Source organism: Sarcophilus harrisii, chromosome 6, assembly GCF_902635505.1.
Source record: "Sarcophilus harrisii chromosome 6, mSarHar1.11, whole genome shotgun sequence".
NCBI classification, from domain to species: domain Eukaryota; kingdom Metazoa; phylum Chordata; class Mammalia; order Dasyuromorphia; family Dasyuridae; genus Sarcophilus; species Sarcophilus harrisii.
In genome coordinates, this window is record NC_045431.1 from 169,338,474 (window position 1) to 169,354,610 (window position 16,137).

The 16,137-nt window shown below is 42.9% G+C and overlaps 1 protein-coding gene across 1 annotated transcript; it reads right to left on the reverse strand.

Moving 5' to 3' along the window:
• Window positions 1-401: 401 nt before the first annotated feature.
• Window positions 402-8,608, reverse strand: SPRY1 (sprouty RTK signaling antagonist 1). The gene is made up of 3 exons (XM_012551890.3): window positions 8,460-8,608; window positions 6,727-7,869; window positions 402-2,987 (listed from the first exon to the last, which is right to left on the reverse strand). The coding sequence occupies exon 3, from the start codon at window positions 2,930-2,932 to the stop codon at window positions 1,973-1,975; it is 960 nt and encodes a 319-aa protein (XP_012407344.1). The 5' UTR covers window positions 2,933-2,987; window positions 6,727-7,869; window positions 8,460-8,608; the 3' UTR covers window positions 402-1,972.
• Between the last annotated feature and the right edge of the window lie 7,529 nt (window positions 8,609-16,137).

Here is a 16,137-nt window from a genome sequence, read left to right on the forward strand (position 1 = left end):
TGTCTTCTAGCTTCCATATCCAGCACTCAGTACCTCCTGGGCAGAAATTTTTATTTCTGCTCAAAGGAAGGAAGGTTGTGTAGGCTAAAAACAGAACCACAGAATTTGAGAGTTTCCTTCAGTTAGCAGTCATGTGCCAATCTATACATGAGAGAAATTCCCATTATAAGACACCCAACATATACAAATGATAATGCAAGCACTGGACTTTGAGCCAAATGACCAGGGTTCAAATGGCAACTCTGCAATTTACAAACTTGGGTAAATCAGAGGCTCTCTAAGTCTCAGTTTCCTCATCTATAAAAAGGGCTGGCTGGCCTGGACCACTGAAAGTTCTGATCTATTAAAAAAATTCTTTCCCCCGTCCCACTTAACATTTACCACATAGCTAAAGTACTGAGTAACTATTCAATTACCAGGACTCTTTAATTTACAAAAATAATAAAAATGATAATTAAAAAATAAATCACTTAACAAGGAGACTATTTTAAATAGCAAGCAATTGAGTTATGATTTGATTTGCAAAAATCTGGATTTAAACACTTTCATGCAATCGTCTATATGTCATCTGAGATACCTTTGTCCCAATTTGTGACTATGACTGAATTTCATCTGGGCAAAGCAGAGTAAAGAATTGGGTCAATCATGAAACCAACACAGCACTTTGGCAAAATTGTCTTTAAACACACAGTGGCAAAATTGCCATTAACCACACAGGCTGCTCAATAAAGAAATGAAGAGACCCTTTCATTAATTAATATATTTTCTGCATTATAGTTAACATAGGTACTTTCTTTGTGCCACCCTTATTTTTTGTTAGGTACTGCTATTTTTGTTATATTCAGACATGAGTACATTTTGACAGTCCTTTTCAATAAATATCATAAAATAATAGAGATTCACATAATAAATATTCTTTACAATAAAAAAGTTTAACAGACTTTTGTCTTAAAAATAGTCAGAATTCAACTTTGTGTTTTATACATACAATATACAAGACACGGCCACAACGTGTGGCTAAGGCAATGCTGGCCTGGGTCAGGTCAGAATCAGTCTGCTCATCTGCAGGGTTCAACTTGACAGTCCTGCAGCTCTATGGTGGGGATTGGGCGTGGGAAGGGTGCAGAAGAATGGGAGCCAGGCACATTTTAGATGATTTGAGTTGGAGCCCCCAGAAGCTAACTCAGATATACAAATACCACCCAGATTAGTGATCAAAGTGACCTCAATGACTACAGACACTGAAAGAGGAAGGAGGGAATGAAGAGAGTGTAGCAGGAAGGGAATGAAGAGATCCAATAGATGGGGGATGGGGCCACAAGCAGCTAACATGACTCCAAGGAGAACATTTGTATTTTCAAAAAATTCTGGGGGAGGGGAGACAAGGGAAAGACAGGCTAGAAGGGGGACAGAAACAGGAGGAGAGGGGAAAGGAAGAGAGGTGAAAAAGAAACTTTATGCACCATGAAGGCAAGTCTACACCCTCAAGGGAAGAAGATTCAAACCCCATAAAAAAAGTTCTAAGGGGAATACCATTCATTCCCTAGCTTACTCCAGAAATTAAATGAATTATTTTTTTAGCATTCCATTACAAAGAAATTGACACACAAATCACACACACACACACACACACACACACACACACATACACACACACACACACACACACACACACACACACACTGCAGAGTGTGTAAGTATGACTTCGGAAAGTCATTAGGTGAACACAAGAGGCAGATGAGCCCTGAGGCTCTTGTCCCAGGTGGGAGCCAGGTGCAAAGTCACCATCCAAAGGTCATCCACAGGAAAGAGAGGGAGGAAATCCAGGATTGAAATCCAACAGCAGAGGAATGAGAAGGTGGGACCAGAAGAGGAGAAAGGATGAATGAAGGTCAGAGGGAGCAGAGAGAAAAAAAACCCAGTCACAACCTGAAAGCTGAAACGCTGCCAAGATTGAGTCCACCTCCCCTCATCATGAGGGTTTGCCCTGAGCCCGAGAGGGGCAGCTCTCCAGTTTACAATAAACAGTATTGGAGTTCTTACACCGGCAGCCTGGGCGCGTGATCCGGTCATAACAGCCCCGGCAGAGCTTTAGACACCCCTCGGCCGGGGGGTAACACAGTAAACAAGGCAGGAACAGGGCCATGGTCCCCATGCATAGGTACCGAGAGCAGCAATGGGCCTGGGAACAGGAGCAAGGGTGGTCTGCGTAGGAGTCCCCCTCGTCATCATTGGAGCAATGATAGAAGAGGCCCTTGACCAGACACATGCAGGTGCTATACTCCACCATGTTTTCGGCGGAACACAGGCACTGGCGGTCACAGGCCAAGCAAGAGGGCAAGGCTCTGGGAGCTGTACATTCTTCGCATTTACACTTCCCACACCGTTCACAGATGAACTTATGCTGTGTCATGGGCTCCTCTTTCAAGGAAACTTTCAGGTCCTCTGTGATGGAGGAGATCCGCTTAGGCTGGGACCGGATGGCCCTGTCCACCTGCCGGCCTGGACCTGGTCGGGATGGAGGGGATCTTCCCAGCAGGCCCTGCTCGGAGGACACACTGCTGTTGCTGCCTGAGCTGGCCGCACTCCCTGTACTGGTGGACCTGCTCAGCACAGGAGCCCTGGAGTTAATGGGTAACCCCCCATGGCCTGAGGGTTGGTGCTCAGAATTGTTATTCACGTTAAGTGGAATGATTTCGTGAGTCCTCTCATGTTTCTCTGGTCTGGGTGCTAGCCTAGGGCCAGGCTTTTTGAGCACCGATGGCCCTTCTGTGTACTCATTGTTGCCTCTGATGGCCTTTATCTGGTCCAAGGACAAGATAGTGGTAGTCTGGCTTTCCCTCTCGTGGTCCAACCTTGGCCGGCCATCCAGGGAAGGTTGCTGGATCACCACAAATGACCCACCACTTCCATGTGGATTTGGAGGATCCATCGGGAGTGAGCTGGACTTCTGGCATTCACTGGAAACCTGGCATGCATCTGAAATCCTAAAAGGAGATCAAGGGTGAAAAGAGAAAAAAAAAAAAAAAAAAAAGGAGTAAAAGTAAATGACAGGAAGCATTTTAGGGGGGAAAAGATCCTGACAAGTCGCCAGTTGTCTGAACCACCTGGCAATGTTCTCCTGCAGCAGGGGTCCTGGCCACAGTCCAACTTCAGGAGAGTCTGGGCACAACATCACAGGGGAGGCGAGGAGGCAGGAGCCCCTATGCCATCAAAAACTAGACTTCTGTTCCACTTTTGAAGGAGAAAGAAATCAATCCCAATGTGACCCTTTGTAGACCAGAGAAGCTAGAACAGGAAGATCTATGTCCCAAAAGTTTTCATGCCATTTTAAGTTATTAAAGTTTAAAACTTCACTAAGACTTCTGGGATACCCTACTAATCAGCTATGTGTATCAAGGATAAGATTTTTTTTTTTTTAACTAAAGCTTTTTATTTAGAAAACATATGCATAGATAATTTTTCAACATTGATCCTTGCAAAACCTTGTGGTCCAAATTTTCCCCTCTGTCTTCCCACCCCCTTTCCTAGATAGCAGGTAATGCAATACATGTCAAATATGTTAAAATATATGTTAAATCCAATATATGTATACATATTTATACAATTAAAAGATAAAATTTTTATGCTTATACATTAAGATTGTTGTTGTCCAGTTTTGCTTTTTAGGAGCTCTGGATTCATGCCGTAAAGAAATTCCACATGAAATGGACTTCAATGGCTGTGACCTGTGGACATTTCCCTCTACAGGTAGAGTCTATGCCTTACCCTAGTCCATAGATTACTTAAAGTCAGTGCATTTCATTATAGAGGCCCATTATAGAGGAATTAGTTAGTTCCAAACTAAAAAGACATGTCTCAAAAACCAGAGGACATTTTGCTTCACAATTTTGAAATTAAAAAGCCAGATGCAAAATATGGCATGGTATTCATAGTTCTCAAAATAATCCAGCGCACAGTTCTATGAAAATCATCCCAGATCTTTTGTAATCAAGTCTTTCTTGGGAAAGAGTCTTTTAAAAAACAGAAATACAAGTCTTTGAGATGGGATGCTTTTTGAATAAAAAACAAATGTTTGGAAAGACCTTAAAAGTCATTCTGGAAAACTCTTGCCTGTTTCATTTATTTCTATGTTTCTAAACATAGAAAAATAATAAAGGACAGGCACCTTGAGCTTGCGATCTACCAGACTGCCCACTCAGAACCACAGAAGGAAGAAAACAAGCACCCTGCCATCTCTGGGGGACAACCAAACATTTGCTCTCTGATCCTTGGCAAAAGAATTCTCATTTATAATTTTCCTGGCACACATGTCACCAGAATCCACTCCATTTCCTTTTTCAGATCAGTGTGAACTTCTTTGGAAAGAAGTTCATCACCCTCAAGAACACCACTAACCATATCCCAATTCCAGAAGGGGTCTGGGGCAGAGCAGAGAAGAAAGGCACCATGGGCAGAGTGCCAAAGTCACAAGAAATGGGAATTAAGTTTGAGGAGACACTCCAATGGAAAGGCGTAATAGGAAGTATATTTGAGTTATAACTAAGTGTCGATGAGAGTAAATGTCAAATTAACTCATTGGAGCTCACCTCCACTCATTCTCCTGTAAATCCAAGGCCTCCGGTGGGCCATGCTTCCCTCACCCCCTTAAAATAACTTTTCTGCACAGGTGGAGGACAGATTCATAACCTGCTGCATTTTAGCTCTAAAGTCCTTAAGGACTATTTTAAAATATTTCAAGTTACTCCTACACTCTACACTCTCTTTGCAAAAGGAGCCAAAATATGAAGTCCTTAAAATAAGAAAGAAAACAAGTGAATAGAAATTGGGAGGTGGAAGAGAGGGAAGGACTCGGTATTACCCTTCTTTATCAAGGTATCACCTTCGATTCCATTTTTTAAAGACTATAACTTATGGAGACAAGTCAAATATTATTATATTATATTATATTATACATATATATTATATAATATTACTTTTTTTTTAAAGGCTAGTACAAAACAAAAAGGATGCAGGGAATCTGTGGGTGGAACAATTTTCAAGCAACGAATGATTTCCTGATTTCCTAGGAGAAAAAAAGGACAAAATCTTTGACTAATTCTGGCTTGGGGGGGGGGGGGGGGGGGGGGGGGGGGGGAGAGAGAGGAGGAAGGGAAGAGAATGCCCTCTGGATTTTCCAGGATAATTTTAATACCATCCCAGTGGGGCTTCCTATCACTACCAACCAAACTACAGAAGCAAGCAGGGCAGTTCTTGAAAAATTTTTCCAAGCAGATATTTAAAGGCTTGGGTGAGCATATGCACAAAAACGGGTCCTGGGACACACACACAGATTCAGATACTTCTGGGAGCTTCATTTGAAAGAGGTTGACTTCACTTCAAAAAGCAGAATGAGCCTTGGCCATCCATCGAGTCTGGGAGTTGTAAAGTATCCCAGCAGCAGCACGGGAAGGGGAGCCCTGCACCTTCTGGGTGCACAGCTGGTACAAGCCAAGAAAAATGAAAAAAATCAAGAAGGGGAAAGAGTTATGAATGAAAATCGGCTTTCTCTCCTTTTAGCAAAGGAGAAGAGCAACAACCTCAGTCGGGTTGGCGTGCCAATTCTTAAAGTGGCCGCACCTTCCTCCGCCCTTCTCTTCCCACTTCCACAAGTACAACCCTTTCAAATGAAAGGGGGGCGGAGGGGATGGAAGGAGGTTCCAGACTGCAGCTTAGGTGCAGATCTTATTACTGTCGTGCTCTGTACAGGGGTAGGCTGCGCTGGGCTCGCTCTCGCTCCATACATGCACAAATGCATGCGCACACACGCACACACGTAGGCCCCAGGCACCCACGCGGGCCCCTACACAACTGTTTTCACCTCTCTCCTCTTTCTCACATCGGAAAGGAAACCTCCTCCTTTCGGAGACGTTTCCTCCCAAGGGTCTCCAGCAAGGTAACCTGCGAGGCAGGAGACACACAGACCAATTCCACTTCCCACCCCAATCCCAACCTTACGGATATCTCCAACACTCCACAAGCAAAACCGAACCGTCCCCTCCAAAACGAAGCGAGAAATGGCCACGGAGGAGTCCGTGGGGCTCGGAGAGGCTGGAATGAGACTCCAGCTAGAAGCACAGTGCAGTCATCCCTTTTCCTTCAGGAAGACTGACCTACTATCTCCTCTGGCAGGGGATGGGGATAAGGGGGCAGCCCCTTAGATCCCGGGCAGCTAAGAGGGACTTTAGGGGTGATCAGTCCCAATCCACTAGTTCTGGCCAGAAGGAAACTAGTCCGCTCACTTTGGGGCTGAGCCGCTTTCCCGGGGCGCTCCTACCTTTTGACCTCTCCTTTCTTCCCCTTCCCTTCTCCTTCCTCCACACCAGCAATTGAGCTCTTTGCAGTCCAGCAAGCTTCCTCCAGCCCCCACCCCCACCCCCGTACCAAGGGCTGACAACCCAAGACTGAAAGTCAAGGTGAGGCGGTCCGTCACCTGTGCAGGTATCAAGGCCAAGCCACTGGACTTATCCCCGAGTGTGGGGGTGGGCTGCACCTGCTGGGGGGAGTTCCCCCTTCCTTCTGGAAAACGCAGTTACTTCTCTACATGTGTGAGCCCTTCCCTCCAAACCATCGAAATTACCCTCGCTCAGGTGTGCCCTTCGATCACCTTCCTCCCCCCCCCAAAAAAAAATAAAGATTGAAAGCAAAATATTACAAACCCCCCCACTCCCGCAAATGCCCACCTACCGATTTCGGAGCGGTCTCCAGGGGCGAATGCATCCAACCCCGCTCCAGGTAAGACCCACTGCGCGTCGGAGGGCCCGCGCGGAGCATTAAACAGCGCAACCTGGGCTTGCGGTCGGCATCCCCTCAAAAGTCGAACTAAGGCGAGGCGAGGGTTAGCGAACCCAAGAACTCCCCCTCCCTCCTCTTTCCGCCTCCTCCTCTTGCTGCGGCTGCTGGAAGGAGCCTTTCCCCCGGCCCCCTTTTGGCTGCAGGAGAGAATTCTTGCTTGCAACTCTCTGGAGGAGTCCAGCTCTCTGGCTCTCACCAGAGTGGGCTCGCAAGGAGCAATAACACCCCCTTCCAAGGAACTTCCGTCTAGCAAGGATTCCGCAGGTAGCGTGCTCCCCCGGAGTTTGTCAAGTATCTCCCGAGTAAACTTCGAGAGGGAGGGAAAAAAGAGAAAAGGGGGAAGGGGGAAGAAAAATGATGAGGGAAGGGGCAATGAGTGAGGAAGGATTAAAACACGAAGGGAGAAGCAAGAGCAATGTCCTTGGATCTAAAGGCAGTTCTGACGGAAAGGTTTCTCAGCCTTCAAATCTCCGCTGCTCTGATGCTGAGAATACCAAAACAGGGCGGGGTGGAGAGAAGAATGAGCAAACAGTCTCAAGCCCTGGATGCAAAGAGTGGATCTCAAAGCGGCATTCACAGTCAGTTCCAACGATGCCAAGAGGAGCCGAAGGCAACTGGCTAAGTCAAAGGGAACCGCCGCTGGCGGGGAGGAGAGATTTGCAACGGAGGGGTCCAATAAGAATCTGCCCAAGACCCCCTTTTGAAAGTTCTTGGAGAATTGCGCTTTGGGAAGTGTTCTCTCCCCACTCACACACCTTTTTTTTTTTTTTTTTTTCCTTTTTAAGTGAAGGGGTGGGATTTTGAATGGCCCAAGATGTCTCAGTGTCAGGATGTCGTCCTGTGGTTGGAGTCCTTCTATTTCGTCTTCAGCAGACTAGGATGCTGTCACGCCGCCTAGTTCACCTCCCAAGAGTTCGGGGGTGGGCACAACGTGCCAGCACCGCAGCTCGCTCGGCTCAGCTCAGGCCCACGGAGCAGGCAGTGGGCGCAGCTTCAGCCTGTTCTCTCGGCATTCCAGGTCCGGGTCCTGCTTCGCTGTGGAGAAAAGAGCGGCAGAGAGCACTCGTTAAGTAAAAAGTGTGGTTCTCCAGCGGGGCGACGCGGGACCGGGATAGGGGCCGGGGCTCCCTCTCCCGTTCCTTCTGCCCCCAGCTAGGCAGTCAGCCAGCCTGCCTGCCTACCATGTGCCTGCTGTTGCTCTCCGGGTGATTGACAGCATCCCCGTAGGCATGCATGTCAGCCAGCTCATTCACCCAGGAGCCAGCGCCCCCCATTCCCCCCCGCTCGATCCGGCAGCAGGGACTGCAAAGGAAGGTCCCAGGGACACTTCTCCAGCCCACCGCCCCGACTCCCACCGGAGGGGAGGGGGGAGGAGGTCCGCACCCTGGAATCCATGCCCAGAGTTCGGGCGGACCTGGAGGCTCCCCCACAACACACGGCCCCAGCACCTCGGGGGTGGGCCGAGGGTGGAAGTCCGTCCCGGCTGCTCGCACGCGGGAGGCTGGCGGAGGAGCGGGCGCGGAAAACCAGCGCTGCCCTTCTCCGCCAAGGCCAGCCCCTCTCACCCGTGCTTCCCCCCCTCCCCAGCACAGCCCCGAGGACCAGAGCGAGGAAATGGTTGTTACCTAATGCCAAGACTTGGAAGGGGCTCTCCAGACAAGCGCTTTTGCCGCCTGACCACTCCGGGAGCGGGGCTGGAACTGCGGCGCGCGCCCTGCCTGCCCGCCCGGCCGCCTGCGCCCGCCTGCCTCGGAGAAGCCAGCCCCGCACGCCCCGAAGCCGCATTTCAGCGCTCAGCCTCCACCTCCACCTCCGTGCCGAGGCCCGCCTCCAATGATATCATGTGTCCATCACGGGGATTGCTGGAAAACCTGGAACAGGATTTCCTCTGACAGGCATTTCCTCCGTGCTGTTTACAGAAGTGGACCGGGTGCAGGCATGCACTTGCACGTTTGGTCTCCCGAGGCAGGCAGCCAGGTTGCCCTACTTGGAGCCCTTTCCCTGCGCTTCAGCCCAAGGGGGGTCCACAGAGCCTGGCGGGAGGGGCCACGCGGGAGGGTGAGGGGGGACGGGGAGAGCAGAAAAGGTATGGAAAGATACAGAAATAGAGAGAAAGACAGCGAGAAAGAGACGGAGGACGGGGAGGAATGAGAGACAAAGACAAACATGACAGAGGACAGAGACAAGCTTTCTAAGTCGGTGGAAAGTGTTTGGGAAGGATCAAAGCAAGTACAAAGTTGCACAGCCGAGCTATCTGGTCCCTGGGAATACTAATTGGGCAGAGAAATTGTAGCTAATCCCTTTCCCCCCCTTCTTTACACACACACACACACACACACACACACACACCCTTCCAAGTACTTCCAAGTACACTTCCAAGTGACATAAGTAAAGTCACCTTCTATGTACCTTGTCATTTGCATGTCATTCCCTGCTCTCCTATTAAAATGTACTCTTCTTGAGGCCAGGGATTTTTCCCACTTTCTTTATTTCTAAGACAGTGTTAAGCACATTTGATGGATGCTTGTAGACTGCTTAAATGATTAGGTGGTATGCCCAAGACCATCAGAGTGGTAACCATTAGCGATGGGGTTTGAAACCAGGTCCCTTTATTTCAGGGCAGAATTCAATTTTAATAGAATCCAGCAGATTCCCAACTTGCACAAAATTACAAGAGAGGTGTGACATCCAATGATTGGAGGCTCACTAGCCACCTGGCATGTAAACTCAGTGTTTTAGAAAACCAGAATTACACACACACACACACACACACACACACACACACACTTTTGATATTTCAAAGGGCAGGTGCACTGTATAATTTCCTAGACTGAAAACAAATATACTGAGAAGCAAGCTCAAAGGAAAGTAATGAAAAATGTTGTGTCCTCTCCTTTACCACAGATTTTGCAAGTTTTGTAAGACTTAAGTAGTATTATTTATAAGAAATGTGATTTTCTTATAAGAAATGTAACCCCAAAGTCCTCAGATAGCCCGTGGAGTTTCATGATCCTTAGTAATCTGATATAGGTCACTGAAAAACTTACAAAATCTTTTTTTTTTTTTTTTTTGCATGTATAAATGAGACTGGTTTTTAATTCTCTGGTAACTTTAGACTTCGAAACCTTCCTTACCCCCAGTCAGAGTCTAACCTCTCCCCCCACACACCTCACTCCCATAAGGAAATATTTCCCATGGTAAACTTAAGGTCAGTGTCATTAGTTCATCATTTTTTTTAAAGTAATCTCTTAAACTAAAAAAAAAAAAAAAAAGTATATTTGATAAAAAACAGACTTCCTCTCCCCCACAGCTTTCAGAAATCAAGAAAGCTTAGAATCAGGCAAAAACAATGATAACAAAAAAAGAAAAACCCCAAACATTCATTTTATTTTTAAATTTTTTCTTTAAATCTGAAGTCAACTTTGGGAAAATTTTGATTCAAAGAAATGGTTGATGATTTTTTTACCTTAACTTTTTCTATAAGTTGTTTCATTCATCATGAACAAGTAATATTGATGACAATGGCACTTATTGTTCTGGATTTCTGTTTCTACTCTGGGAACCATAGTTGAGACAGTTTTCAAATCGCTCAAAATAGGATCTAAATAATCTTGCTCCAAAATAGGACAGAGTCGACATAATTCTGGGATGTACCTTGAATGTATACAAAGTGAAGTTCTGGCCCAGAATTCATATTTTAAAAATCCAGACATAATATCTTTAAGAGGTTTAATGATTTTTAATCACACTAATGATTGATGGAAGTATTTTCCTTTTCTGTTTATCAAAAATATACAAATGTTTATGAACTTTCCACGGAGCTGAAATTTGTTATTGTAGAACAAGAAATATTTCAGTCCATCTTTGAATCTCATACTCAGTGTATACCATAGCCATGGAGAGATGCAATCACTTCACCAATACTGCAAAGCCAGGAGAGGGAGCACTAAACATTTCTTTAAAATAATAATAATAATCCAGTCTTTCTGAATAAATTACAGATGATTTTGGAAAATAAATAAGAGTTGATGACTTTTTTAAGAAAAGATATATTTTTAAAATTACATTTGCAATAATGAATATCACTAATAGTGATTGAACCCATGGTTTCACTGAGCTATGGAAATTCTATGCAGAAAAATCTCTCAGTACTGGTTTTTAAGAGTTATCTAGCACATAGAGAAGTTAAGGAGGTTGGCTACGATCACTCTGTCAGTATCTGTCAGAGGAAAAGCTTGAACCCAGATATTTTTGGCACTGAGGTCAATATCTACTAAACCAAGCTACCTCTCAAAATAAATCAGACTTGTCATTGAATGTCATTCATGAGTCATTCATTGTTACAGAAAACTGACTGTGTCATAGTGGCAAGGTTACTCATTTATTTTTGCATTCTTTGGTGCCAAGTACAGAAAAACATCACTGTGTTGTACTTTTTAGTTTATTTGTTTTAGTGATGATGCTTTTGGGGGTTTATTTTTTTTTATTTTAGCAACACAAACATTTCCTGATTTACCACACTTCCCCTATCTTCCATTCCCATAACATTTTCTCTAGTAACAAATATATATAACCAATATATTATGAACTTTGAATTTATACAGGTCCATAGTGTCAGTCTGCAGTTAGTCTTTTTTCAGAAGGCTAATGGAAAAGTAATTTCTAGAAAGCTAACACTGACATTTTGGTGAATCCCACAGGCATGCAACTTTGCATTAGTATTAGAATTCTTCCAGAAGATAAATACTTTAGGCTGATAAATAGATACCATTCACTGAATGATCCTACCTTGGCAGGATGCTCAGAAATCATTGAGTCCACCCCCTTCATTTTACAAGTAAGGAAAGTGAAGTTCATAGAACGTAAAGGACTCATCCAACATCACACAAATAGTAAGTAAAATTCAAACTCAGGTCCTGCAGTCCCCATGTCTAGTGTTTTTTCCATTGCACCATGTTGTTTCAGCCATTCTACAGAGATGGACAGGTATCTAGCCTCACAGAACTATTCTGACTGATTGAACTCCGATAGAAAGGAAACACACTTACTAAAGAGACAACACAAATACCCATTTGTATTATGCCATCCAGATGATTCCTATTGACAATGGGGTACAATATCTAGATCTCTTCTTTCCTCATATTATAAATGTCATCCCTTGCTATTCTTCCTCTCAGCTTTGGATGCTAACTCTATTCAGGAGCTACCTTCTCAACAGCTCACTGAATTCCAAGAATCTCAAATTTGAGACTGCTAGAAAGGCAACTCCCAAAGCTTTTGTTTCCCAAGACCATTGCTTAAGAAATCAGCTAGGTAATTCAGTGGATAGAAAGCTAGAGTCAGAAAGCCTCAGATGGTTTATAATTGTATGACCTTGGACAAGTCACTTAACCCTGCTTGCCTTAGTTTCCTCATCTGTAAAATGGGGATTATGGCAGCATCTACCTACTAGTATTGTTGTGAAGATCAATTGACATAATAATTGTAAAGTACTTAGCACAGTACAGTAAGTTAGCTATTATTATATATTATCTATTATTATTACCTCACAGGGTTACTATGAAGATGAAATGAGATAGTAATTGTAAAGCACTTGGCACAGTGTCTGGCACAAAGTAAACCCTATAGACATGTTAGTTATTTTTGTTGTTGTTGTTGCTAATCACCTTTATTTTTCTAGAAGTCTAGATTACAGGTTCAAGAACATTCAGGAACTTCCTTTGGCATTAAAAGACAAAATATTTCCTGATTCTATTACTTATTACTTTCATGAAATACTTTGCCTCAGTTCTCTTATCTTTAAAATGAAGGGTTTGGACTTGATGGTCTTTCAGCTCTAAATCTATGATCCTGTCTGAGAATGGAAATATTGAATTTAGGATTGCAAGAAAAACAAAACCAAAGAGAAACTTTTCCCCCACCCATATCATATGTCTCCCTTGTCTGTGGTTACCATAGGCTTGAAAGCATGGGCTTGCTACCCCAGTGAAGGGGTAGCTCCTGAAGGTAAAGGGTGATAAGCTTAGCTAGTGAGCCCAAGAGTCAGCTAAAAGGCAAATGGGCCAAAACGATGAACATTCTATGAAGATCCATGTAACAAAAGGCAGCATGATATATATACTACAGTGGTATCCATAGCATAGATCTCTTTTCTGTTTCTATCTAGGGCATTACTATTTTTCTAATTATCCAAGTTCAAAATCTTGATAACTCCCTATTCTCATTTTATGGATCCAATCAGTTACCAAATCTATTATTCTCCCTCAATATCTTTTCCTGAATATCACTTATTCATCTGATGACATCTGAGTGTCTTTTTTTCTCATTTGTAATATGAATTATAATATATATGTATATATATATATATATATATATATATAATATGTACTACTTGACCTCTAAGGTGACAGATTTGAGGAGGAGGCAATTTATTTGGAATTGAAGCCCTGAAAGTATTATAAAGGTATTCTTATTTTGACCCTCTTGTTTTAAAGACTAAAACCTGTCAAAGTTAAATGACTTGCTTAATATCACATAGCTACTTGGGACCAAAAAACAGAATTAACACTAGACTTCTAACCTTTTTTCCAGTACTCTTTCCACTAGACCAACTGAAGCCTCTATTTTTGACATAAAGATGTGATGCTGTACTCAAATTCACAATAGAATAGTATGAATTCACATTTGGCAGTTTTAGGAGGCAAGTAAGTTGCACAGTAAATGGATAGAACACCAAGCCTCAAATCAAGAAGACTAATCTTTCTGAGTTTGAATCTGGCCTCAGACATTTATTAACTGGATGACTCTGGACAAATTGTTTTACCCTATTTGCCTCAGTTTCTTCATCTATATAATGAGCTGGAGAAAGAAATGGTAATCCATTCCAATAGCTTTGCCAAGGAAACCCCTAAATGGGGTCACAAATAGTCAGACAAAACAACTGAACAACAGCACCAACAACAGCTTTAGCATATTCCTAGATTAAAATGAGAATAGATCGAGCTAGTTTGGTACATTTTCTTCTTGGCTATTTTACAGTCATTCATTAGGCGCTAAATTCTGGGAATACAAATCGAAGCAAAAAGGATAGCCTCTGCCCTAAAGAAGCTTACATTGTAATAAAAGAAGACAACATATAAAAGGGAGCTGAAAAGTCAGAGGAACAGGGGAGAAGATAAGGGAAAGTTTAGAGAGTTGGAAACAGAACCTGGAGAGCTTCTAAGATTCCTTCCATCTTTGAGCTTCAGCTCTTATAAAACACTGTACAGGTGACCCTGGACACCCTCCTGCATGGTGCCTGAGTAAGTCACTTAACTCTCAGTTTCCTCATATGTAAAATGAGTTGGAAAAAGGAAATGGCAAACCACTCCTGTATCTTTGCCAAGAAAACTCCAAATGGGGCCATGAACAAAATGACTGAACAACAAAAGGCACTTATGCAATATTATATATCATACTTCTCTAAGTCAGTATATTTCCTCTAGTTACTGTCTTCTTTCCCACTAGTCTATGAAGGTTACATAGGGGTAGATTTAAGACTGATGAAAGAAAAAAGTTTCTTATAATAATAATTATCCTAGTAAAATGGGGAACTTCCTGAGTCAAAGAGTTCTTCTAAGTCACCAGAAATCATCAAAACCTGAATAAGCTCGCTAAGGATGTGACAAACAACATTCTTGCACAATTGTGGATTGGACCCTATATTCCCTGAAATTCTATGATTTTAAAACATTTATTATTTACACTGATAGATATTAGGAAACGCGGAAATTTTAAAAGACTCAAAGAGTTCAAAATTAGTAAAAGAATACCAACTGGAGGAAATGCGCCATCTCAGATAAATAAAGTATATAAAATGATATGATATATACTGTGAAAGTGTCATAGAATATTATCGAATCAATTGCTCTGGGAAAACTGAAGCTCAAAGCTAGAAGGCATCTTAGAAGTCGCCTAATCCAATGCTCCTACTTTACAAACAAGAAGTCTGGGACTTCTCTTTAATTAAAGTGCCCAGGTTCATTTGTTTATTTCCTCTACAAAGCTTGGTAATCTTTTATGTGATAGATCTAATTTTAATGACCATATATGGATTATGTGTCACTGTTCCTTGAAAAGAAACAGTTCTTTCTACTTGCATAGGCAGGTGCAAGAAGGGAGTTTTCTTGTGGTTTCAGATTCCTATCCCTTAGGTGAAATACTCACTCATTGATTCATTTGTCTATCAACTATTTAAGTGGCTATTCTCCACCTCCCTATGCTAGGCTCTAGGGAGAAAGGGGAGGGGGACTAAAAAGCATAAGTAAATAAGACATGTACCTTTCCTCAAAGTGCTTGTAGTCCAGTAGAGAAGAAAAGACATTGAGACATTGTTCTCAATTTTGGAAACTCCTAAATGTAGCTTGTATCTCTCAGATTTATAGGATTTAGAGAGCTGAAAGGGACCCAGAAATCCTGGGCTAGTCAAACTCCTCATTTTACAAATGAAGAAACTAAATTTCAGAGACCCAGACGCAAATAGAATTTGATCCCAGATTGAGTGTTCTTTCTATGCCAAAATATTATTAATGATTATAGGACTCCCTTAGGTTATATTCAAGCCAGATATGACAAGAAGGTAAGGAGCATGGGAATTGATAGGAAACATAGCATTGGATGAAACAGAATCTTTTCCAGCTAAGTGACTGGGGAAAGTTAGAGAAAGAGAGGGCATCTGAGTGGAAATGGGCAAAAGACGTATTCACTTCCCCATTTTACAGTTTATTTTCTCTTCCAAGAGAGGGAACTCTGGAGTGGAAAGGATAGAACAAAAATAGTTAACCAGAAGTTAAGCTAAATCAAGTCAAGTTATGTGTGATATATTATATCAGTACATTGATAAGCTGAAGAGTATCCAGAGAAGGGCAGGTGGAAGGGTGAAGAGGTTCAAGACAGAGGACAGGTTTGGGGATGTTTATTTTTCAGAAGACTCAGGAGAAGACATGATAGCTGGTTTCAAGTATTTGAACTAACTTCAAATATTTAAGGCCAATTAACACATCCTTTCCTGAGTATGACTTTAACTACTTAAAATCAACTATTATGTGCTACACCTCAGAGTGGCTGAAGGGTGCCAAAGAAAGATAAGAACAATTTTTTTTTTCTTAATAGCTATATTGATAGAAAGTGGAGAATTATAAAAAGGATAGGACCTTTATTCTGGGTATATGGAACAATGATTACTGACAAGAGCAGAGTTGTTCAATCTTTGTCTTGTTTTTGTTTTTGCCACCAAGGAAAATGACTTTTGCAATGGAAATCACT